At 44.6% G+C, this 26,550-nt stretch overlaps 1 protein-coding gene across 1 annotated transcript in view; it reads right to left on the bottom strand.

The window, feature by feature from the left end:
- Positions 1-21,047, bottom strand: part of BMPR2 (bone morphogenetic protein receptor type 2) — an 87,882-nt gene extending 66,835 nt beyond the window's left edge. Inside the window, exon 1 of the mRNA XM_065637746.1 lies at positions 20,951-21,047. Within this exon, the coding sequence (XP_065493818.1) occupies positions 20,951-21,005 (55 nt within the window). The 5' untranslated portion in view covers positions 21,006-21,047. The remainder of the gene's footprint in view (positions 1-20,950) is intronic.
- Between the last annotated feature and the right edge of the window lie 5,503 nt (positions 21,048-26,550).

The following is a 26,550-nucleotide window of genomic DNA, read 5'->3' on the forward strand; positions in this document are numbered from 1 at the left end:
AGTCCCGAAGGCCGTTCTCGGCCCGTCTTTTACACACATCAATTATACACGCAAAGTACCCAGTATTTAGCAAAGGCACTTACTCTTCAAAGCTTAAATTAAGAGAGATGGCTACGCTCTGCCTGTAATAGCTAATGAGCACACCGAGTCAATCCTAGGCCAGGCCTAGCACGTGCGCTCTGCGCCCAGCGGGCCTTGTCCATGGAACGAGCTTTCCCAAAGCTAAGGGAGGACGTTCCTGCTCCAGGTTCCTGCGTTTCACCTCGTTATTACATAAATACAGCAAGAGGCTGCACCCGATAAAAGAGGCGGGTGACATTTGACAAGCACAAAGTGCTACGGACAGCACGGACCGACCCCTCGCGACCCAAGGAGGGCGCGAGGCCTTGGCTCCCGTGGCGTGGTGTTCAGCGAAACCCTGCGCTGGGGTAACTTTGCAAAGCAAAGCAGTTAATTAAATACAGGAGTGACAGCACCAACAGGGTGCGGGAGACTGGAACAGCAAAGGAACGTGGACAAGAGCACGAGGAGGGAGGGGAAGGGCCCAGGAGAAGGGACACCGGGAGGCAGCAGATATACGTCCATTCTCCCAAAAAGCGGCCAGGTTACCTCAGCTGGGACAACCCACTCCTACATTAATCACAAACTGTATTTCAATTTGTGTGTAATGCTGCTATCGGCTGCCACGTCAAGCCACATTTATACCTAAATAATGATTTTGTGTGTTACGATGTCACTAATTTTAACTTGAATTAGCAACTCACCGTATGGCACTGAAGAAAAGTTTGCACTAACATCATCATCTCGCTTTGTTAATTTGAGACTACTAAATATATACAAATTAACGTCTGTGAAATGCAAAAATAAGGATTTATATGTATGGATCTTTGAGAAGAGACACTGATTCTGCATAATTAACAATACGGGGGAGACAGAAATGTTTTCTCTTCTTAACAATATCCAGTAACCTGTAATTTAGCGAGCTACTATCATGAAAAACCTGTTATTCCATTTATCATTTTCTCACCAAGCCGGACTAAAATTTTAGTCAGGATTTCATTTAAAACTGCCTTTGTAATGGCACAGCTGAACCCAGCTCCATAACCGCACCACTTTTGTTGTGTTTCTGTATTTTGCTGTACTTTTTGTATTTGTACAAAGCATTACTTTGTACAAAAGCAATTAAGCACCAAGAAAAATCTGACTTGATGCAAATCCAACCCAGCTTCAGATGTGACACACAAACACACAATGTTTTCCAGGGCAATTTTCTGGCTTCTAAGCATCAGCAGCTTAGGACTCTCCAAGTCAGAGATTAGGGCATTATCTGTAAAATAAAAACTCTACAAATTTATCTTCCACAGACACGTGTTGAATATTTCTCCTTTTCATCATCCTCCCCTATACCGCACACGCTTATCAACCGTCTTTAAAAACAAGCCGAGAGCATCACATCACAGATTTCGTAGAAAACCAAGAATGCCCAACTAAAACACACATATGCATGTCAAGAAATTGGAAATTTTAAATGCAATTCAATACCCTTTTTAACATCATTAATCGATATACTTTCCAAGAAGGTAATGGCATGAAATAGCTTGCATTAAAACCACCGCTACAAGGTTTTGCTGGCAACGACCTCCTTGAATCTTGAAAAGATTCACATCTTTCTCTAGGCTTGGAATAGACAATTACAGCCTTAGTAAATGTAAGCTCCTGTTAAAAATGTCCGTAATTCACTAGAAAAACATCTCTTTACGGCTGGAAAAAAAAAAAAATCATCCAACTGCATTAAAGTCCATTATAAAGCATTACTTTGTACAAAAGCAATTAAGCACCAAGAAAAATCTGACTTTATGCAAATCCAAGCCACTTATTATGAACAGAAGAGAAATGTCTTAGTTTGGTTTAACATTCAAGATCAGTATCTAGCAGAACGGAAGCATATCCTTAACTTGGTGTTTAACATTAAGGATTTGTTAATTTCCCATTGCATGCACCCCAAGGAATTACTATTTTGAACCTGACATTTAGCAAGATTGCAGTAGATCATTAAAACGGCGATAAATCGGTCGTCTGTTTTAATTCGCTTTTTTCTATCTCACACTAACACGTGTAAAAATCATAGCGCTGTCAAGCAACAAGTAAGTTTGTGTCAGTCCAGTATTTTCTTCATAAAATCAAATAACTTTGTTAAAATCGCCACTTCTTGATGTTACTTGCAGATTCTCATCCAAACGTGATGTAAAACCGCAGAGGAACAGCTTGTGCCCATAAGGCAGCTATCACTTCACCAAATAACCCAGAAAAGGAGCAGCGGATGAAATGGGAGAGGGGAAAAAAAGCAGCCGCCATCAGCTCTTCAGTAGGAAAGCTTCAAATTATGAGCAGGTTAAGTATAAGCTCATGTAAAATTACACCGTTTGATTTAAACAAGTCGTTTTTTAGACCAGCAACAATATTAGTTTTTTTCCATCATCTGTCACTTGAAAGGGCATCAAACACGATTCAGTAGTAGAGGCAGAAACGTTTGTCGAGCTGTGCACGTTTGCTGTTTAAATGTCTCCTACCGTCTCTGACCATCTCTCCTACTTTATTCAAAAGCAATCTATGTCTGCAGCGTACTTCTTAGCACGTAATTATGCACATCATTTACATATCTTTATTATTTACATTTTCTTATTATCTTAAGTAACCAAAGGCTCACAAAACCATAAAGTTTAAAAAGCCCGTACCCTCCTGCTGCCAGGGATTAGCATATTCAAGCATTCTAGGGAGGCCAGCGTGAAACAAAAGGGAAGGGCTGGGAAGCACCACAAAGCAACGCTTCTCAAGTAGAAATGGGTCCTTTAAAATAAAACAAAACAAAAAAACAACAAAAAACCCCCACTTATGCATTCCCACCACTGGCTATTTATCCAGTGACAGAAACAGAGTTTAAAAAAAAAAAAAAAAATCACTGCAGAAATTCAAAGGATGAGAACAGACGGGCAGCGCGCGACGTGCAAGCAGCTCAAACCGATTCTGTTCCTTTTTCCTTGCAAAAAAGGTCTGCCCCAAAGCTCGCTAAAAAGCACAATACAGCCAAGCCCTTAACGAGCCTCCTTCTCCTATAAATCACGGAAACTACCAATGGGACCAGAGGATGAAAGAAAGAAATTTCTCTCTCCTTAGACACGAAGTTCCCAAAACATCAACCTTCAAGCCACGCATTTTTAGTTGAGGCAATGCAGTTTTTAATTGTTACACATCCGATGTGAACTGCTGACTCTCGCTCCATGGACCACTTGTGGTCAAAGATTTTTGGGTTTTAATCAGCTGCTCCAGAACGCCCTGTTTTTCAGTAATCCAGGAATAATTCTCATTTCCCCTCCCGGGGGCACGACGCTGCCTCTTAAACCCAACTTGCAGCAGGATTAGCACCACTTGGCCTTTGCCCCTCCTAAACCTTCGCAGAGTAAACCCCACGGCATTTCGTTCTTCTCATTCGCCTATTTCCCAGCAAGCCATCGCCAAGTACACCCGCCAACAGGCAAAAGAAACTCCAAATTTCCTCCGACGGAAACGAGAAATAGGAAGAATCTGCCATGCACCTAATGCCACTTCAGGGCACAAAATCGGCACTTGGCTCAATTCTTTTGAAGTGTTTTAATACATTTTTGATAGCTTCGTGAATGGACTTGTGGGTAGTCAATCTGCATATATTCTGGTGGAATATGCAAAGACGTTCTCTGAAGATCCCTTTAAATAAACTACAGAGAAAACATTAATTATTTCAGTAACTATGAATGATAGAAGCTGTCCCAGAGAAATCAGACATCCATACGCTCTCTGCATTAAAATTTAATTGGATTATTTACTAGCAATGCAATTTCCTTCCTGAAAACTGTTTTACACTCATGCCTGACAAGCCTCTAGGAACCTGCAGAAGCCAAGCAAAAAGTAGAGAAATTCACCATAATTATGTGTTTGAAAACAAAAATTTGGGGGGGGGGAAACAAAACAAACCACCCACATCACAAACTCACAGCAAAAACCACATCTGGATTGTTGGACAAGCATCACACAGCAAAGTGCCCTTGAATTAGTTTCACGAGAATGAACTTTGACGATAACGAAAGATAAAAAGGTGTTTGATCACTCAGAACATCTATTCAATCTACTTAATGTAGACGGTTACTAAAATACGAAAAAAATAAGCAGGCAAATATTTCAGCTTATAAGGCAGTAGTAACTGTAGATGAAAGAAATTCAGGTTTTAAGATGAGCTGTTACAGGAGAAATACACAGCAACTGATGCACTTTTTTCTGCAAGTCTTAAAAATTTGTTTCTTATTAACTTAACTAGTTAATCACCCAGATCTTGCATTACTAAGCATTTAACTGCTTACACCTTGCTTGGTAAGCCGTTCTGCACATCACATAAACACCGAATTCTTCTACAAAATCCTACAGTAAGTTTCACATTTGAAATGTTCGGTTACAACATAATATTCTATGTTGTTGCGATCACTCAACTCGTATTCAGAAGAAACGTTTGAAGTATTTTCCAGCTCTGATGCACTAGTTTTGTACGTATTCAATGAACACTGCTCAGCTGCAGCTCTTAATAATGACAAAAGTCAGGAATTCATTCCTGAAAGGGTAAGTTACACAGAATTGTCCACAAATTGACTATCCAGCCTTATCTAATACATGAGCCATGACGAGTTAGGAAAAAATTAATATTATTGCTTTCAGTGGTATATGTTAGCTCTGAAACCAACTGCTTCCTGTGGGATAATGGCTTGCTTTTAATGAAATCATAAAGAAATCACAGGAAATAGCTAAGGATTAGAAAAACAAGCCAAGATATCTATTACTGTTTATGAAGAATATTTAGAGAGGTCCAGAAGGGCTTTTCTATATGGTCCAGTAGCCCTTTTAGGAGGGGAAAAAAATAAATCTACCTTCAAAACTAATTTCTCTCAGCTTCACAAAACTTTTGGAAATGTTTCACAGCCATAACCACTGTAAACCCTGTAAAAACCGGCAAGTACGTTACAGTAATAAATACTGCTAAATATTTGATCTTGACATTGACTTCAACTGCACACCTAAAAACTTCCACGGACTGTTTTTAGAGACGTACGGACACAACCTGGAGCCAGTCAGGATGACACTAGGTAGTCAATTGAAGTCTGAGACAGTGACATTGAAGTTCCCGGTTCCTAAACCAGCCCGACCCGACCTGCGGTGACCCAGCGTCCTCAGCCGGTAACGCTTGAGCGGAGGAGCCTTGAATCTCTTCCAAGTTCCTGATAAGCAAAACCATCAGAGCGATTATTAGAAGATGCTGTGACAAGCACACGTTAGTCACCTCAGGCGAAACCAAAAAACTCGACAAGTTCCCAGGGCTACAGGATCGGATCATGAAGACGAACCCGGCCAGGACTCCAAAGATCCGACCTGGCCTTCTGGGCCACGGCTAAACCTTTCCCCTTCCTTTACATTCTGCTTCCTATTGTTCCGCTGCTTTGGGAGCTTGCGCTCCACAATGAGGGCACCGCTGCCAACCCAGCGCCGCCTCTGTAAATAATTTACTGGTTACATGATTTCCTCATAAGCAGCGACTGGAACTGCAGCATCAGGGAATTTAACGCGAGTGTCAGAACATCCCCAACAGCCAGAGCCTTATCGGTGGCCCCGTGGACACTGAACTGCCTCATGCAGGCTCTTAAGAATATGCTTTTTTTTTTTTTTTTTAATTTATTAATAACATTACAAAACAAATTCAAGCAGAAGGAAAAGTTTTCATCAAAATTGCAAACCAGTTGAAGGCGGTGGCAATTCAGGTTGAATAGGTTATAAATATTGACACACTAGGTCTGACTGCCATTGGCTTTTTATCAAACTAACCACCACCACAAGCATTCATGTTCTAGTTTATCTTCACATTATTTCAGCTCAGTGTGTTCATATACAGAACCTGAAATTCAAGTTTTAGGACCTCTTTGGAACTAATTACATTTTTAACCATCTTTTCAGTGTTAGCCAATTAAGAACAGCATTTGAGGGACAGTTGGGTTGACATTACTTATGTTTACTTACTTTTAATTTAAATTGAGAGGGAAGGGAATAATTACATATGTTATAACCAAGCCTGGAACTCTGCCTGTAATTAAGGATCTGATACATCTTACAAGAACTCTATTTTCGGTTACTCAAGACATTTGCCAAACTATCAGTGCGGTCACAGATTTCATACAGCGAGTGTTTTTCTACTGTTTTGCTCAGCAGTGGAAAACAGATTCTGTTCAAATGATGCCGTCACATCCGAGAGTAAGACAAGAAAAAAAAAAAAAAAACAAACCAGTTTGCGAAGTTCATATTAAAAATACCTTTTGCAAGCATTTTGTTGACGATTTCTAAAACCGGCAGGGGCTGAATTTAGGCTGCGGCGGGCGGGCCTTGGGCTCTCGTTGTCCTTTGGGAAGCGGAAGGGGAACAGAGGTGGGATGGCTCATTTTCTTGACGAAGTATGAAAATTACAGGCGTCTGAAAAACTTCAGAAGAGGCAGTTGGTTCGGGAACTCAGTTTTGCACAGCCCAGCAGCGCCAGACACGCTCTAGGACGTCGGGCTGTCGCACACGCTGCTTTTGCATAAAATAAGAAAGCAGAAGACTAAGAAGGCCAGTGTGTGACAAGCAGTGAGGAGACGGAACGCAGGCCAGGTTGGTTTTTTTTAATTAATTGCTTCCATATCCTCATTGCAGTCAGCTCTCACCAGGGTATCTGGATGCAGGACAGCCTGTAAGACTGATTTTTCCATCTTTTCTTCCTCAAGACTCTTCGCAGTCTCTTTCCCAGTAATCAGTGGAGTTAAGCCACAAAAAATTAAGAACATTATCACTAAATGCTCCTCTAACTAATCCAAAGATGCTGATGAGATACAAAATGTGGTTAAGGAAAATCAGCAGTACAGAAGAAGGTGCAACACTTCAAGAATCACATCAACAAACAGAAATGGTAAGATACAATGTATTTGTAATTCATATATTGGTTCTCTGCAGATTCTTCTGTGCTTGGTACCAAACAAAACTGCCAGGCTAACATCAAAGATTTACCAAGAAATCTACCACGACTTGAAGCAGAAAACAATTCCTCTCTGACCGGCCTTTTCCAGCGACTACCTCAGATTGGAGATTTTTCATGTGCCTTTATTACACGGTTCTGGTGCGGAGGATCCGTTCTTCACACCAGCCTGATGCCCAGAGCTCCAGCCACTCAGACACAGAGGAAAGCAAGGAAGGAAAACAGTTTATCTCCACTTGCATTACCAGCATTCTCGCCCCTCACTAGCGTTTCTTGCGCTTCCAAGCAATACATTATTGAAACAACCTTTTCTGTCACAGCTCTCATATCTTTTCATCTACGGACCAACACTAGCGCATACATTCTGCTGTTTTCATCCATTAATCATCTGTGTGCCACGACAGATTTTGATGCTTTTAATTCCCCTGTACTTTTCTGTTAATACAGTTTGAAATCCCGCCCACATTAAATAAACTACAGTTCGGTGCCCGTGGTTTTAATATGGCAACAGCGTAAGGTTTGGCAACTAGTGTATTTTAATTCAGGACTTCAATAACACTACATCCTCCTATTTGGAACTTGGATGCTAAAAGTTCCAGCTGCCCAAAGAGGACTTAAAATGATGTCTCTTAATTCCAAAGTCACTAACTTTATGACCATAATCATCCTGCTCTCTCTCTCACACACAATGAGCCTTAAGAAAACTTACACAGCTCACTATTAAAATAATTATTAAAAATAATGGCTGTTACAAATAGAAAGGGAATGGAAATCAGGTGACACAAGAAAGAAATGGCCACAACTACCTTCAAGTTTCATCATAATATATATAGCTTAAAATGCGCCAAACTGCGCTGAGAAACCGGCAATGTCTGAGGAAATCCATATAATCTGCTTTACAGATTCTTGGGTAGGAGATGTGAAAAATTAACAGCTTCAGAAAAGGTTCCCAGTGGAACAGGCACTTGGAGAATATCTGACAGAAAAGAGGGGAAAAAAAACGCCAAGGAAATACACAAAGATGGAAAAAGGAAACGGAGTAGTGAAACTTCAGCAACCTGTTCATGTCCTTAGAGCTTGTTGTCACTTGCAATAAAAAAGCAACCAAACAAGGATATTCACTGTCAAAAGAAAAACCAAGTTCCACAGGGAATGTTCTGGCTCACTGCTGCTTCTGAGAAATGCAGAGCACAGACACTTGGATGTGCTGACCTAGAAATAGATACAGCTTGAGATTAGAAATTCACTTTCAACCAAAATAAGGAACACCCACCGTGTGCCTACCAAACAGGCACCGCATTTTTGCTGCATCATTAAAATATATTCACGTAGTTGAGCACTTGTACACGCTACCAAAAAAATCTATTTAGTCATTTCTTCAGCCATCTTAGCTGTTTATTAAACTTCACGGGAGCAGCTCAATTAAACAGACAAAGGGGATGAGCGGACAATAAAAAACAACAGGTATTTGGAATCTGCGGCCTGCTTTGGGTAACAAGTTGAAGAAAATTGAGAGGTCAGGAATGATCATAAAAAATTCAGTTTAACTACGCAGAATTCAACCGGCAATAAGGCAAAACACAAGGTAAGACACTCCAAAATTATATCTCAAATGAAAACGTTTGTTTTTTTCGTTTGAACTATTTGTATAGAATCGAAACAGAGCAGTTAACAGTGGTAAGAAATCAATGAACACATTTCTAAACCTGAAAACAACGCGTCATCAAAAAATTGGTATCCCCAATGGTTCTAGGTTTTACAAGATCACTGCTTTTCACAACTGTTCTCCGTAAGTGTAGTTTTAACAAGCGCAACGCTTTCACAACCAGCTTTCTGTTACAGGATGTCTCAGACCAGCCGTGTTTTCGGGCTGGTGAGGACAGGGACCCAAGAGGAGCAGCGACAGAGCTCTGTTCCTCCAGCCAGCACCACACAAAGTGACCGAGAGATGTGAACGTCTCCGTGTCCTCCTGCCACCCGCTGCCCACAGCATTTGTCAGTTCTCTGATGCTTTTCCTCACTATAATCACTGTTAGGCCTTGATGCTTCTGTCTTTTTTTTTCTTTTAAAGATCTGTATTGCAATAATCAGCAGTGCCCACAGCACAAGTTCTCAAAACACAACTGGTGTCTCGGAACAGAAAACCCAGGGAATGAGACTCATCTCCAGCTCCCAAGAAACCAAAACATTCACGACAACTCAGACAATTGCTTTGAGAGAAAAAACAGCTATTTTTAACTATTCTGCTTAGTGGCTGCACTTGAGGGAGGTTCCTGTTGCCTTTCCTAGTCTTATGTAGCAGCCATAACTACTATTTCCTTTTCCCTCAGCTGCTTTTATAAAATCTCCGGGCTTGCAGCTTGCAACAACGCGCTGTCTCCAACACTGTCCCGGGTTTAAAGCAAGAGCCAAACGCTTCCACAGCAGCCCCTGCCCCGGAGGGCAGCAGCAGGTTTACCTTCCACTGCATCTATTTCTTTTCCACCCGGAATAGCAGCCTGAGCCAGGCGGGGGAGCCCGGGCTGAGCTCCCACTGCTCAAATGCAAAGGGGACGCAGGTCTCACACACCCCAGTTTCGATTGATCTGCTGCTTGGTGGGATCACCAAGTTGGGCGCTGAAAAATTTGATGGAATATAACAAGGGCAAGTGCAAAGTCTTGCATCTGGGCAGGAACAACCCCAGGTTCCAGCATAGGTTGGGGAACGAGCTGTTGGAGAACAGTGGAGGGGAAAGGGACCTGGGGGTCCTGGGGACAGCAGGGTGACCATGAGCCAGCACTGGGCCCTTGTGGCCAGGAAGGCCAATGGGACCTGGGGGGGATTAGAAGGGGGGTGGTCAGTAGGTCAGAGAGGTTCTCCTGCCCCTCTGCTCTGCCCTGGTGAGACCGCATCTGGAATATTGTGTCCAGTTGTGGGCCCCTCAGTTCCAGAAGGACAGGGAACTGCTGGAGAGAGTCCAGCGCAGCCACGAAGATGCTGAAGGGAGTGGAGCATCTCCCGTGTGAGGAAAGGCTGAGGAGCTGGGGCTCTGGAGCTGGAGAAGAGGAGACTGAGGGGTGACTCATTCATGGGGATCAATATGGAAAGGGGGAGTGTCAGGAGGATGGAGCCAGGCTCTTCTGGGTGACAACCAGTGATAGGACAAGGGGCAATGGGTGCAAACTGGAACACAGGAGGTTCCACTGAAAGATGAGAAGAAACTTCTTCATGGTGAGGGTGCCAGAGCCTGGAGCAGGCTGCCCAGGGAGGTTGTGGAGTCTCCTTCTCCGCAGACATTCCAACCCGCCTGGACACCTTCCTGTGTAACCTCATCTGGGTGTTCCTACTCCGGCGGGGGGATTGCACTGGATGAGCTTTCAAGGCCCCTTCCAACCCCTGACATTTCTGTGATCATGTGCACTCGGGACAATCTCACTCCAGCACAGGAATCTGCAGAGACAGACGGCACTGTGGGATTTGTCAGCTCCTGATAACAAAAAGCAAATATTTGGTGGATTGTTAAAGAGGAATTTAAGTGCGTCTCTCTAGGAGTGTAATGGCTAAAGACCTAGTTAACTCTGACTCTAGTTTAATTCAGTTTATTTTGAAGCTATGAGATGTTTATTGCCACGTGCTAAAACAAGTCTCTGCACTCCTTAAGAGAACTGGAGGAATGCCACTGTATGCCAGGTACAGGACGGGAGAGAGGAACTCAGTCTTCTTCCTCAAATGGAGACATCTGAGGTGAGGACAGTCTTTGTATTCACATTTGTATACATTTCGTGAATAAAAACCGGAAGGATAGGAAGGGCAGAGCAAGCAAAGGCAGTTCTGAGCTGACTTCCAGAGCCTGATCTCATCAGTCTTGCACAATACAACTCTAAACACAAAGATGAGAATTCCAAATAATTCGAGCGGAACTCCAAGGAAAGGTATCCGCTGTCACACTAAGGACTAGATACGGATCTCCAAGAGAGTACGAGGATTTTCTTTTCGAACTGTCACACCCTCCCTTTCCCCTGTACAGTAGTTGACAACACTGTAGAAGAAAATGGAAATTATTCTCATAGGGTCAAATATATTTTACCAGCTTGCCTTTCAAAAGCCCTCAAACCGTCTAATAAAATGCACCCTAGGAGAATTAGTTTGGAAATCTGTGCACTCTCCAAGGACTAGAACAGCCCTTCACACAGTTTTACCCTAACTGCCCTCCTCCCAAACCCCAACCAAAGCTCCACGGGATTCCTCCGAAAGCATTATTTAAATATGTATCCGAAATCACTTCCTTAATTACTCACTCAAGCTCACGCATGTTTAAAAGCAGTTTAGCAGATGAGCCACCTCTCCTGGGCTGTGCTGCGCCAGGCTTAGGTAGGCGATGGCTGTGTTGAGCCAGGCTTAGGTAGGCGATGGCTGTGTTGAGCCAGGCTTAGGTAGGCGATGGCTGTGTTGAGCCAGGCTTAGGTAGGCGATGGCTGTGTTGAGCCAGGCTTAGGTAGGCGATGGCTGTGCTGTACTGCCTCTGCTCGCACCCGCTTCATCTGCCCCACAACTAATTACATTCTCCCAGAGGATCTCTCACCTCTCAGTCACGTTTGTCAGAGTTTGGGTTCTGCAAGACAATAGAAGTAGGAAGAGAAGAGAGCCCCGCTTTCAGAAAGCAAACCAGAAGAGTCGGGGAAGCTCAGCATTCCTTTGAGGAAAACAAACTTCAGACTTTTGCACTTCCTTTGTGCATCCCGATTATCTGAGCACTTACCAAAGATCTCTTTTTAGTAACATGATACAACTCGTTTCTCTTCGTTTAAGCAAAGAAATGCATAAACCAGCAATGTTCAAGTTTAAATAAAAACATCTTTTTACAGTAACTGAAATAAGGGGAGCAAGTGAAAATGAAGAGCGAACACCAAGAAAGAAGCACACATGAGGAACCACCTCCGAACCGGGGACACAGCATCCCAGGGGAAGAGAGCAGCAAGAGGGGCTGAGCTGCCAAAAGCTCAGTAAGCTCTGCAAGAACTTTAAATTCTCCCTTTTGCCACCAAACGAGGCAGAGAAAAATACTTTTTGAAAATTTTCGCATTTTTGCACAAAGCAGTTGAATTAAGTCAGGCGGACGGTTATAATGATGACTTCTTTTCGGTTTATATGACTGATTTCATGTTTGCCTTTAATGATCTGCTTTTAGGTAAGTCTGGTTTTGCTAGTGAAGCCAAGATTATAGAATTACGCTCACCCTCTGCTAAACACAACATTTGGAGCTTCCCTTCTTTAAGTGCTCCACTTGGATCTTGAACTGCAGGGGGATTGTCATCTCCTGCCCAAGCAAAACTATTGACAACCGAGAAGGAACAATGTCCACAAAACCAACAAGATAGAACACCAAATTACAGTGGGAATTTGCTGTACAGCAAATATTCTGCAGCAACTTTGCACGTGCACACTCACAAATTCTGTCCAAGAGCTGTCGTACACTTACGGCAGGTTAGGAGGACGCACACAGGCAACCAAAGCAAAGCAGCCCGCCAACGATTTTGTTTCCTTTTTCCTTTACATCTCCTTGTTCCTGAGTTTGTAACATTTATCCTCGAGCTGCCAAGGTGCATCTATCTCACTGTATGTGCCTCCTATGCTATCGGGGGCATCTGCTGCTCGCTGGTTGTCCTTACATCACAAGAACACTTGGAAATGCCTTTCTGCACTCTCCTCAGAAGCTCCACCGTTCCTCCCCAGCCAATTCTGTAGCGTCTACATAGAAATCAAGCTCACAAATCCGGCAGAACTAGTTAAACCGGGCTCAGCTTGTGCTACATCACACTTTTACCTTTGCATTTTGATATGCCTTAGAAGGAGAAACTTCCCCCCCCCCGCCTTTTTTTTTTTTTTAAAAATGTCCTTTTGTTGGCAACTTTGTTTAAAAAAGTCAAAGCTCACTCTACTGCTCTTCAATTAAAGGAGGGAGATGAGTCTCTATAGCAAAAAGTATTAGGAAACGCTATTAAAAGTCTACTTGAAACTTCCTCCCACCTCAACTAGACAACTGTATTTGATCGAAGGAGAAGCCTGTTCGCAGCGCAGCACTTGCTTAAACCCTCTTGCTCGCGAACCACCGCTCCGTGTGTCCCGCGATGCGCACACATCTTCAGGCGTTCGGACTCCGGAGGGTGTTGCTGTGCTGGCTCCAGCCGTCCCCCGTGTCCCCCCTGCCCAGCGCAGCACGTTCTTCCCGGGCCAGCTCACCTCCCCGGCTGCCGCGGGACGGACAGACGGACGGATGATGCTCCCTGCCTGTCTAGACGGACAGAAACCTGCCGGAACGCGGTTCCCACGCCTGGCGGGGTGAAGCAAGCCCCGCTCCTATCAACAAGCGCTGAAACCAGGTGCTTTGTGTAATTGCCACAAAGGAATTCACCATCAGATCCCAGCGCATACGTCATCCTCCTTTGTTATGATATATTTCAGCTAAAAGTAATATCTGCTTGCACGGAGCACACCTAGGTTATTTTAAACTATTTAGTGGCGTTTACATGTTGAAAGCACATGTCAGTAACGTAAAGGTAAGTGCGTTACATGCTTATTCTAACCATCCTCAAAAGATTAATAAAACCAAGGGTGGGCAAATCTAGGGAAGGAATCAAGACATAAATCCCCTGTCGTGTAAGAACACGGTTCAGAACGTGCAGCCAGGGTGTTGGTTTTGTCCAGAGAAGCAGGGATGTTGCTGCAGGTTTCCCGCTGTGTGTTCCTGACAGCTCCAAAACCTGCCTCAAGTTCAAAGAACTACCCAAACATTTCTATAAATGAATGAAGTCTTCACAACACTGGGATACTCAAAAGGCTGGGGGGATTATACCAGCATCTTGTATAATAGGCATTTGAAAATAGAATATGACTGTACTGGACATCGCTGTCCCAAAGCGATTCTGGTTTTAGGCTTTTGGCATGAACAGAAAAATACGTGAAAAAAGCAACACTGAGAGGCTCATAACTGGCATCACTTCAGCACAGAAAGGGAATGGAAACTTTTAAAATTTCCATTTAAATACAGAACATTCACATAAATTTTCATTTTCCCCTCAGTAATCACACAGAGAAGACAAGATATCTGATCCCATAGGAGTTCAATATTTAGAAAAATCTTTATTAACTTCAGCTAGAAGCCTGGCTAAAGGCTGTTGACATCTTTTGTTTGGTTTTCATTTTGCTTTATATGCATGAACATATTGCAGGAAGACTGGAAGTGATATGTCACAGCGTGGTTAAATGGATGTCGAATCCTGGTATCTGAAAACTATGGATTTAACTACATTTTAAGATTTGAAGTTGGTAGTAAAGATACCATCCGCATGACTAAATATCCGAAACCTGCCACCAGAGAGGAGACGTATTTTTTCTTATTAGTAAAGCAACATTAAAACATAGGTACCATTTGTAAAACCCCATAACCATTCAATCACTTCAACACAGCATTACCTAGGACACCGCACTGATCTTCACAAATATTTAACAACAATTTTATGGAAGATTAATCCCAACCAAACGCAAGGAGGCAAAATCATAAAACGGATTGCGTTATTCCCAACTGCTTCCCAAATTTTTCATCAGTCTTAATTAACTGTGGAGCTTCTGACTTTTCCACCTCTCTTCTCACTGCTTTTTTTTTTCCCCCTGCACATGGGAAAGATGGCAGAAAATCTTCTTGCATTCTCAAAGCGAAACCATGAAGTTGAGCTATTATATTATTATTGTACCACTAGCCTTCCTTCTTTTACACACCTTCTCCCCAGTTTTTAAATTCCTTTACTACATTGTGTCATATCTGGACTGCGTATTACTCTGCCCAAAGGCCACATCTTTAAGTAGCCTCATATAGTCTGCATACAGTTTAATAAAATAGTAATGGGGGGTCTGTTTCTTTTGCACATCAACATTCTATTCCACTACTTCTTAAAATAAGGGAAGTTACATTTGCTGACAGCTTCATTAATGGTACTACTTCTGAGACAGGAAACAATACAAGAAAGTCTCTCTATTCACCATTTAGGATATTTCTGAGTCTGTACCGCAAAATTCAGGAAAAAAAAAAATTACTAGATTTTAAATTCTTAGCTAAAAAATGTTAGACAACGTGGCCAAATGATTGTGTTCTGCTGCAACTGCGTTAACCACTACAGACTAAATTTAACTAAAATTTAATTAGGCCAGATTCATCTTAGTAGAACTAAAAGAGAAATTATTTAACAGGTCCTGGTAGAATCTGGATGTAATTAATAAGTATAAAGTTTACAAGTCACAAAATAAGGTGTTTATACGGACTTTCTGGAAATGAAGAAAACCAAGCGAACAGCTCATTTGCTAATATTGAAGCAGCAGGTTTTAGCGGCAGTGCCTATTTTGGTGCCTATTTCGGTGCCGGCAGCTGCTCCGAGGCCGGGACGGCCAGAAATACGGGATGAAGAACTCGAAACACGAGAAACCGACACCCTGGTGGCATCCAGACCGCTGCAGGGCTCCTCTTACCCTCCTCTGATCGCAACTGGAATTATTTTAATACGGAAAGATCGTTTTGGGGCCGTCTGCTGTATGGTGCCACAGTGGAACTAAAAAGATACGCGCTACAATTTTCCCACTACAATCTTCGTTTTCTTCAGCTTAGGATATGGGCTCCACATATCGTTCATATCTCAGAGAGCTAAGTATAATGCAAATTTATATTTAAGAACTGCTAGCCATTAGAAAAAAAAAGCTAATCTCCCACTAAGAAGGTCCCTCGCCTGCAAATAAATACAGAAAAAATGATTTCTAGAGTTTAGCTTTTAAACAATTAAAAGGACTGGCAAAGCTCCCGGCTTATAGCGCGTATCTACAGTGTACGGTGTGTCTGCACCAGGATTTTTTGCAGCTTGGAAGGTGCAGGGACACAAAGCACCCCAAGTAAATCCGCTTTGCTGGCCTCTCTCTGCACCATCACTAACCAAAGCAAACAGTTTTTAGCAGTGGACAGCTAAATATACCCCTTTTTATTCAATACAATCATTACCACAGAAAATAGCTCGAACGGTAACACAAACCATCGTTTTCCTGATCCACGGTTGTCAAGTCTAACAAATTTCAGAATAGCAAAAGCTCAAATTCTTGGAAACCTTAATTGAGATTCTCTCCTAGGGATGGTCTGGGAGTTTTGTTCCAAGTACCTGTACCCATGCTGCTTGGGTTGCAGCAATAAAACATCTTTTTAACAGAAACCAAGCAAGTCTGATAAGGTCAAAGCAGGAGCAGTCGAGCAAATTCACATACATGACCCACAGCTACACTTTCAGTCACCTCGCTCCCCCCAAAAAAAACACCAAACGATGCTTACAACTCAAAATAGAAGAAGTATCTCTAGTAGAACAATGAGCACCAATGTAGGATCGGGCAGTAGGAGGGTCCCCAGGCCACCACCTTGTCATCATCACCTTGTCACCGCCACCTGCTCCAGCCCAGAGGTGACGGTACCTGCCTGGCCACGCTTCGCACAAATAATTCAGCTATTTTCATGCGCTTTGCAGGTTCTAGCAAGCATAATATGTAACAAAACCACTCAAAGGCACCGCAGGGAAAGCGTCACTTAGGGCACCATTGGTAAAAAGATGGTAAGGGAGTTTAATGCGTGGGATATTCGCAGTTCTGCCTGGCAATTCTCTCCTGTTCTGTTCCTAATCTTCATGAAAACAGTAGTGAATCTTGACACTTGGAGCATCTTTCACATACGTTTGCCGTTGGTCAGCGGATTTGGAAGTTAACAGAGACAGAAAGGTTCGCAGACAGTCTTCTGTGTCCACAGGGCCTGTTCTTCCCTCCCGGAAAGAAGAAATCATAGAGAAAATACCAAGTACTGAGAGACGCAGAAGGCAGACACCTTTAGAGTTCAAACCAATAAATGCCATTCGATACAAACCCAAGAAGGCAAACGACAAAACAGACCCAGCCCAATGACCTGGAATAAAATGCCATCCTCACCCAAAAACCTTGTGGTTTCCAACATGTCCTGGTTTTGTTAAAGCTTGACACAACCGTACGAGACTAAGGGAAAAGGAGGAGGGCAAAGGCCTCATCTGAACGACCAGGTCTGTGGTTGAGAACAGAAACCCCCCCCGCATCGACCTCAGCCCAGCGCTGCGGTTTTTGGGACAGACCCCTCGAGTCAGGATGGCACCATCAGGAATCAACATTTTAGCAAAAGCCCACGTTTTTCAAAAACGGGGGAGGGTTAATTGCCAAAATCTCGTTTTAAAACACCGATCGTCAGCTCAAGCTTCCCGACTCCTGCAGCCGAGGTTTGAGACGTGGGGCTCCAGCGGAGGAATTGGTCAAGACTGACGTTCCTCGGCGAGCGCATTCTGCACACATTTCAGATTGTATTTCCACATATTAATTAAGGCATATCTTAAATAATCTTGCATTAGAAATGGGGGGAAAATGCTACTGCTGCATTATGAAAAACACTGTTAACAGGACAGACTACCTAGACGGGCTGTGAAATCCCTCTTGGCTGGAGATTCCAGAGATGTTAGACAAACACTCTTATCTGTCCTTATGCAACCAGACCATGGAGGAAATAAAAGAGAAGTCATTTCCAGCCTTACACTTCTGTGAACTTATGTTTCAGAGAAAGAAAAAAAAAAAACACACACAGAAAATCAGTTTGAATGCTGAATGAGCCATAAACCATGGGTATAGCTCTAGTAAAGAAGTGGAAATTGAGGTGCAGATGGGTTTAAAAAAACCCATTTAATATGCAAGATAGAGGCAGTTACTAATGCGAAACACTGAATTAGAAGAACTCAGTTGAATAGCCAAAGGAGGCTTTTGCTCATGTCACACAATTCATATTTCAAACAAATTATGTTGAGACACTAAAGTAGCTTTAACTGGCAAGACAGAGTTGGATAAAGATGCTTCAGTTCAATCATTTCAATTAATAATTAAAACGATCATTAAAAAAAAATACTTCAGTCTCTATCCAATTCCATTCACACTGAAAATTTTGCGGCCCTGTTGAACCACGTAGATACAGACTCACGGAAAGTTTCCCAAAGATAAAAGGATTTTCCCTTTGCTTTAATTTTCACTTTATACTTCGCGCAAATAATCTCAACATTAGACGTTGGCACGCTGCCTACCTTGGATATGTATAAAGAAGGAAAAGTGGTTTAGCGTTGCATATCACAGACTGCAGGCGAGTGAAATGAGGAAAGATTGTATCTTTAATATCAGGGCGGCACAAACACCCAGACGGAATTCTGCACAATCCTGGGGATCACCAGCCTCCTCTGCAGGCACAGCCCCCACAGCCAACACATCCGAACCCTCTGCAACATAAGGGCATTTCAATATGTCTCGTATAAACAAAAGATTTACAAAGGGGTATTTCAAGTCTTTCGAGAAATAAGGAACAAAGTGGCACGAACCAATTTTTTTTTTTTTTTTTTTTTTCCCAACGTAACTTTTTAAACCTCTCAAATTTTAACCTAAGACCAGCATTGGTTAAATGGCCTTCCTGTGGCATTTCTCTTTACAAGGACTAATACCCAGTTTAAATACAGAGTTGCCAGCTATCTGTTAAGATCTGCATTTTATAAAGTAAGCCAGTAGTGTCTTCCTCCTAATAATCAGCAAACAATTCTGAATCTAGAGGTAGTTCTTCATTATACCTTCCATGACAACAGCCAAGGAATAACCACCTTCTTTCTTCATTCACATTCCAGATTATGAGGCAAACTCATCTACAGATTATTTTTTTTTGTCGTCTTCTTTACGTCTTTCCTTTATTCCCATGGTCTTTGTGGAGCTCTCCCCAAGGAGCTCCAGATCTTCTCCTCCAGACAGAAAGTTATAGGCCTGTCATGAAAACACTTTGCCTCTGATATCATGATTTTGCACTAATAAACACTTTGCCTCTGATATCATGATTTTGCACTAATAAACCCTCATTTCTAGATACTGCTGAGCTATAGTATCCATCCACTAGTCAGGAGGAAGAATTATTGGAGGGTTTCAAAGCTCCAAGGGCAGCATTTTCACTGATGGGAGCGCACAGTTCATACTTTGGGGGAGGGGAAGAGAAGAAAAGAGTGTTGGCTCCTTCATGAACATAAAAGGGCAGAATTACGCATTAGTGTAGCTTCCCCATGTATAGACATTTTATTTCTGAAATGCAGTGTAAACTCAAAATCAACCATTAGTTACTTCAACTAAAGCTCAAATCACCCATGTAATTACTTTCACAGAGGATTACGACCGAGATTTTTTTTTTTTTTTTTTTTTAATGTGGATTGTTAAAATTTCACAATTCAGAAATAAATCACAACGGGAAAATAGGTTCCTATTCACAAAACAGCCCAACAAGCTGGCATCGTTAGTACCCTTTTAACAAGGCAAAACCAGAACTGAAATGCCAGATCAGGACGGGGGTGAACTGGCAAGCCCCTGCACACAGGGTCAGCACTGGGGCTTTTCAAAAATTATATTTGAAAGAAGAGTTGAGATACCAGGAATTCTCCATTCACATATGCTTTAATACAAGACTTTTGACCTTCAGAAGTCCCTTCTTCCAGGAAAAAAAAAAAAAAAGAAAAAGAAAAAAAACCCCACCATTCCTCAGAAACTACCACAGAGAGATGCTGCAGACATCAATCTAAAATAACAGCAGCCAAAGGTCAAGCTGATATAAGCAACATCAATCTTTTCATTTAAATATCTTCTTGAAAGTTACCTCTTCAAAAGCAGAAGTAAGAAAATCAGGGACTATCCAGTGAGAGTGAGGAAGAAACTGCCTAAACATGTATACTTACAGGATCTTCCTAATAATGACACCAAGTATCTTCAACAAATAATCGCATTTTAAAACCTCACAGAAACTGCCACCAGCTTGGCTGGGTCATCTCAGCAAGACACATTGTTTTCGTTACAAGGATTCGTTTATGCATTATACACATCAGATTACAAAATCACACTAAATAAAACAAGCACTGGTGTCTTTTTACTAATCGGAATCCAATTTGCAAAGTCCTAGGAGTCTCCCAGAACAGCTGGAAAACGCGTACGGCAAAAAGAACTGGTGTTAGTGCCTAACAAAGCCGGTAACACTCAGAAGGCTCCAACACGACACAAAACCAAAGGATGCCAGACCAACACACGTCCCTCCTCCAACATCACGGCCAAATATCTTACGTGTCTGACACTGAGCTCCCCAGCAAAATTAACAACAGGTTTAAGGGCCCAGAAATATGAATAAGGATGCTCTTAGCATACATACTTCCAACTTCTTGTTAAAAAAAAAAAAACAACGCAGTACACTTCAAGATCTTTCAGCATTCCTCAACAGCGTTTTGTGTTACTGTTCCATAATCACAAGGGACAATACGAATAGATAAATTTCTTCTTCAGATCTCTCCTCCAAGAAAAAAACAATATATACATTTACAGGAAGCCTGTTATAAAACTGCTGCACATGCTTAAGGCCCCTAAAAGCACCGATGCTGATAAAATTAAAAATGGCTGTGCCCAAAGATCCCACAGCAAAACAGGCACAGCTCTGCTGACGATTAAAATATATATTAAAAATTCCTGCATCACCTTACAAAGGGCGAGGCATGCAAAACTAAGAGCTTATATATCTTTTTTTTTTCCGAAATTGAAGCGGGTTATTAGACAAGAGATGCAGATTTAGGCAAAGCACAGCTCTTCTTAAGGCTTCATTTACACAATAAAGCAGATCGTGTTCTCCGAGAGCCGGGATTTCAGAACTCGGCCGGGAACACGGCACTTTGTAAGAGCCACGGCGGTGGCCGGCGCACCCAACCCCCGTGTCCCCGAGCCAAGATGGCCAGTGGGTGCCCGTGGCTACTCACCAGCCGCAGTGCCGAGCAGGAGCAGCAGCGCCAGGTGCTGCAGTGAGGCGGGCATACCTGGGGAGGCCGAGGGTCCGCGCACGACGAGGAAAAAAAAAAAAAAAAAAAAAAAAAATTAAATTAAAAAAAAAAAAGGCAAAAAAAAAAAACCCAAACAGCGAGGAATTTGTTCCGCACAGCCTCCCTCGGCTCTCTCGGTTCACGGTCCCGTCGGGGAGGGCAAATGGCAGCGGAGAGGAGCCGCCTTCGCTCTTCCTGCGCTACAGCCGCCCGGCCGCATGTCTGGGCAGCCGGCGGCGCTCGGCGGGCAGCGGGGAAGCGCCGGCTGCTGCCTCCCGGCCCCGAGGCATCTCCCGCCGGGGAACCGCGCTTATTCCGCACGCAGCTCCGCCGCGGCGAGGGCACGGAACATCTCCGCAGGCCGGCAGCGATGTCAGGCACGACGGGCTCTAGGGGCTCCCGGCGGAGCCGCGTCCCATCCCGGGCACGGGCTCTGTCCTCTGGCCGCCTCACGCTGCGGGGCGGGCGGCGCCGATCGCTTCAGTCCCTGGGCGGCGCGACCCGCTCTCCTCTCACGGCGAGGGCTGCGGCCGCATCCCGGCCCACCCGCGTCCCCCGGCCGGGCGGGCTCCACCGCGCACCCCGGCCCGGCGGAGGGGAGGGGGGCGCGGCGGGCGAGGCCCTTCCCCTCCTCCGCCTCCCTCCGAGTGCACAGCGCCGGGCGGCCCCGGCCCGGCCTCCTCCCCCGGCTCTCCGCTCGGGGAACGGCTCAGTCCCTCCGCGCTGCCAGCGCCTGCGCCCCCTCCCCAGCGCCGGGCTCGCCGGCGAGGGGCAGCTCCGCGCCGCTCCGCCTCCTTCCCGTGCCCGCCGACCGGCTGCGGCGGGAGCCGAGGCCCGGAGTCCGCCCCGTCCGCCGCGGCCCGCGCCCCCGCCCGCCGGCACCAACGGCCGCCCCGGCCCCAGACACAAAGGGGAGTCGCTCCAACTGCCAGCCCGGCCGCGCCGGCCACGCCCCCGCCGCGCCGGCCACGCCCCCGCCGCGCCGGCCACGCCCCCGCCGCGCCGGCCACGCCCCCGCCGCGCCGGCCACGCCCCCGCCGCGCCGGCCACTGGCGGGCCGGGCAGCGCCCCGCCCGCTGTCGGCCACGCCCCTGACCATAGAGGTGGCCTCCGGGCAGGTAGAGAGGGGCCGTCCCGCGCGGGGGGCGGCCGCCATGTTGTGGGAGGTGGCGGGGCCGGGGCCGGTTCTTCGCCCTCCTCATCGTCGCCCTCCTCATCGTCGCCCTCCTCATCGTCGCCCTCCTCATCGTCGCCCTCCTCATCGTCGCCCTCCTCCGCTCCCACAGCTCCAGCCCCCAGCCTCTCCCAGGCAAAAACCATCACCCGCCTCTTAAATTAAAGAGATCTCAGAGTGAACCCTGTGGTGTTTGCGTGCTTTAACCTTTTGCTGTCTTGCACAGGGAGGACTGGGGATGTCGCGGTTGATATTCCAGCCCGGCAAGGCCCTTACAAACGAGTTCTGCTGGGTGGAGTGGAGCAAAAAAAAAAAAAACAAAAGCATTCTTAAAAGGCGCCTCCGTACCCAGGCTTCTCCAAAAAGTCGGTGACGGGGAACGCTGCCCTGTGCCTGAATCCCCGCCCCAGTCACAGGGTACAAGGAATACAAATCCGAAATTCCGATTCCTCCCACGCCTCGAAATACCGAATGCTACCGTACAAAACGGCGTAGATGCGAATCGGCGATGATTTTGCTGGTAATATAAGGCTTCTGCGTAACCCCATTCCTCTTCACAAGCCGTAACAGGTGAAATAGGTGTAATCCAATTCTTGCATCGCCAAGAGAATCGTTAAATAAATTCTAATAGGATTTTTATTGTAGTCATGCTTCAGCCGTAGTTTGACATTCCTAAGGTCAAGCTGAGTTTACGTGGCTGGTAGTTATATAAAAGTTTGTTACAATTTTCATACTTTCCGCCGTGGATATTGGTGAGAGACAATGCGATATAGAATCCCAGATTGTAATTTGTGTCGCCACTTTCCAGAACTGCAACCACATGTTAACCACAGTATCCTTCCTGTTATTTGTGGAATGTGAACTGCCAAGAAATAACCTTTAGAAGAAAAAAAAAAAAGGGGGGCAAACCCAACAACAAACAGAACAGTTTTACCTCCAAGAGAGACAAAAAAAAAAAACCAACACCGAATATATTTTATGGGCCCAAAATCCAGCGTTCTTTTCTGGTTCAGCAAAGGCACCGAACTATGCAACCTAATTTTTGCCCAGCTGTACCTACCAGTAAAAGAAGCGAAATCTACTTTGTTCACAGAAAACAAGAACCTGGCTGCGTGGGTTGCACAGCACTTTCACTGTTTGGATGGTAAAAGAAAATTACTGTAATTGTTTATGACGTGTATCAAAACCTGCTCAGCCTGAAGTGAATGACAGAAGTCTCACCAGTTTTAATGGTTCTAGTTTTGGCTCGTTAATTAATACCGGGAGTTCTCCACAACGAATTGTACAAAACAGATATTCTGCCTTAAAATACTTACTTTTCCTGTTTTCTCTCTCCAGAAAATGGATTGGATTTTTGGTCTGTGTTTTCCTAGGAGGAAGGAACAAGACATGGCGTTTTTAATACCGTTTTTTCCTCTCGGTTTCACAAAAAGCCAAACCCTGCTCAAGAAAACACCCTTGCGAAGACCCCGGGGCTGTGGATCGGGTCCTTGGACTAATCTCCCGGACTTGCCATCCCTGCAGTTTGCGAGACTTTCTTCTCCTCCTCTGACCCATTTTGGATTTTAACTCATTGTCACGTGCTTGGACAAGAACATATTTATAATTCTTTCTGTGATATTGTTTTATCTGTGAATTAGGCTTTCATTAGCCTGATATTCAGCAATATCAAGTAAGGCCAGCAGAAAAATACTCAGGAGAGGGCAAACTCACGGAGCTGCACAGTAAATCTGTGGTGCGGGTCCTAGGTTAGGGTAGGGGAGAGACAACAGAAAACGTGTAAAACACTGAGATTTAAAAGAAAATATTCTGGCTGAAGCCCTGTATTTCCACCAGGACGAACATCACCCAGTGAAACAACAATATTGAACGTAACAGAGACAAGACTCTTAAAAACTAGAATGAGGAGAAAAGACCTGAAGAAGTAGATGCTCTTTTGCAAGAGTGTTTGCTGCTCTCACAGACACAAACACGTTGCTATCACTTGCAAATTCAATGCTGTATATAAGTGAAATTAAACATATTCATGTTAGCAGCATCTCCTTTAAACCACACGTATTTATTTTTAATTACCTGGAGCATGGAAGCCAACCAGCGGGAAACAAAATGAACAAAGCATGACGAAAACCAAAACGAACTACCAAACCATAGCCGGAGCCCTGTTTCTTTTTAGAAAGCGCAATTTTCAGGCGCTTTAAAAAGATTTCCCAGGATAGGCTCAGTGTTATCCAAGAGTTTTTCAGCGCTGACGCAACGTAACTGTTATCATCCTTGGGACTCAGGGGACTGTTCTTTTTGACAGGGCCTTTCATGAAGTCAACAAATTCGTTTAAAACAAGCCATAAATTACATTTGGCTGCACATCGGCTTGGCCGGAGTGTTCTCTCAGTGCTGTCATAGGTTTTGGGGAAAGAGGATAATAACACGAGCCAACGTTTAGCTGTCAGGGGGTGTTTAGTTCCTAATTTCAAACCAAAGCATCCCCATAACATTGACTCTGATGCGTAAACATATGTTAAACAGCAATCAAGATGTTCAGAGACTTTCCCACAAGTGAGCACCCCCATTCTGGATCCTCAGTAATGGCTTAAGAAATAAGGGATTTGGTACAGGTCTCATTGCTAAATTAGGGGATTGTCAGAAGATCGTCTCCTCAGTCTCGCCTCCTGTAGCAGTACGTGGAGAGAGAAGGGCTTTCTGAGAGCTGGGTTCCCAGCCTTATATCGCTCTCCAGATTATTATTATTATTATTAACATCCTGAATTGCAGCCAGGACGGACTGAAAGTACAATACCATCTACTCACCGCCTGCTGAGCCAGCAGCTAAAGCTGCAGCCGATGCAGCCGAACGAGTCACCGCACGCAGACGTCGTCACCCTCGGAAGCGCTCGGTTACTCATTTTATATCGATTTTTCCTGCCCGTGTCGTGTGTCTGGGTGTCGCATCCCAGAGCAGGCTCGCAGGCTGACGCTTCTACCGACAGCCTCAAGGAAACGGAAAATTCAATTCCCTGCCTCAGCGGGAACTTGTTTCCCCTTTAGTCCAGTTAAATAATCAGTGCCAGACATTACTTTCGGCCTTTAGACTCATAAAAGTCCGTCTGAAGGCTGTTATGACTTCATTTTTCTTTGTCTCTGAAGCACAGAAAAGAGCGCCAAATGTCGAGCCTTTGAAAAAAAAAAAAAAAATTTAAATAAACATTTGCGAGTATGAACTAGTAAGTGTTTCCAGACCTGGATTTTTCTAACTCTACCGTGTTGCTGTGTCATCCACTACAAGGTGAACCGCACTCTGCAACGAAGCCATGACAGTCTTCAACATCATCATCTTATGTCAGAAGGGAGGTTTTCTGGCAGCTTCGTTTACCTTTCGATGGGAGAGTTTTCATTAATTTAATGCAAAAATTAATCGCGCTGCTTTCGCAGCAGTCCCTGGAAGGATTGATTTTGATATTAAACTTCTTTTAGGCTGGTCACGTACCCCCCTGGTTTTGGTGTAGCGGGTGGTTTCCTCTGGGGACCAAACATCGGCGGGTACGTGGGACACGTAAAGCCTTCAGCACCTGGAGGAGGAGGAGGAAGGTGCACACTGAGGGATGCACAGAGCAGGAATATTTCGTATCTAAAAGGATCAGCAGCACAATGGTTAACAGACGCTTTTGTATTACACCGTACTTCCCTGTGATAATTAACTACCGACAACATTTGGAGCAGTTGCCGTCCTGTTATGCAGAGAACGCTGCTCGGTCTGTGGAAATTTTCCCTCCGTTTTTGGGGCTGGAGGGCAAAGAAACTTCCAAGCAGGCTCTGAGAAGCGCCTTCCACTCAGAATTACGTCTGAAATTGTACAGTAAAGGCCCTTTCCAGCCTGCCCAAACCCCTTGGCTTGTTCATCGCAACGTAAAATGGGAAATCTGCTGCAGGGCGTTTATCAGTGCAAAACACCACTACTCATTAAATCCGACAATGATTCTGACTTAGTCAGACGATTAGGCCTTAAAATACTTCCCCAGTCAGGTCAATACTGCTAGCGAAAAGCTAATAGAAATGCGCTTTTGAGGACAGAATTAAAGCCCCCGGTACAGCCCGGCCGGACTCACACGCAGTTTGCCGGTGCCGCTCGGCGTCGCTGTCCTGCTCCAGGAGCCTTACCTGCAGAAACACAAAACTAAAATTATTACTGCTTACTACAGGGAACAGGAGATTTCCACCCCTTACGCTTCTGCCCGCGACGTGACGCCTGTCGCGCGACAACTTCGAAACGTATTTTTACGTGTGAGGAATCAAGACGCGAGCCGGTATGTCCGTAGGGCCTGCTCGGCTCTCACAGCTCGGTTTGGAAACGTAAACCCAGCTCGCTGCTCCC

The sequence above is a fragment of the Caloenas nicobarica genome, chromosome 6, assembly GCF_036013445.1.
Source record: "Caloenas nicobarica isolate bCalNic1 chromosome 6, bCalNic1.hap1, whole genome shotgun sequence".
In the NCBI taxonomy this organism is placed as follows: Eukaryota; Metazoa; Chordata; class Aves; order Columbiformes; family Columbidae; genus Caloenas; species Caloenas nicobarica.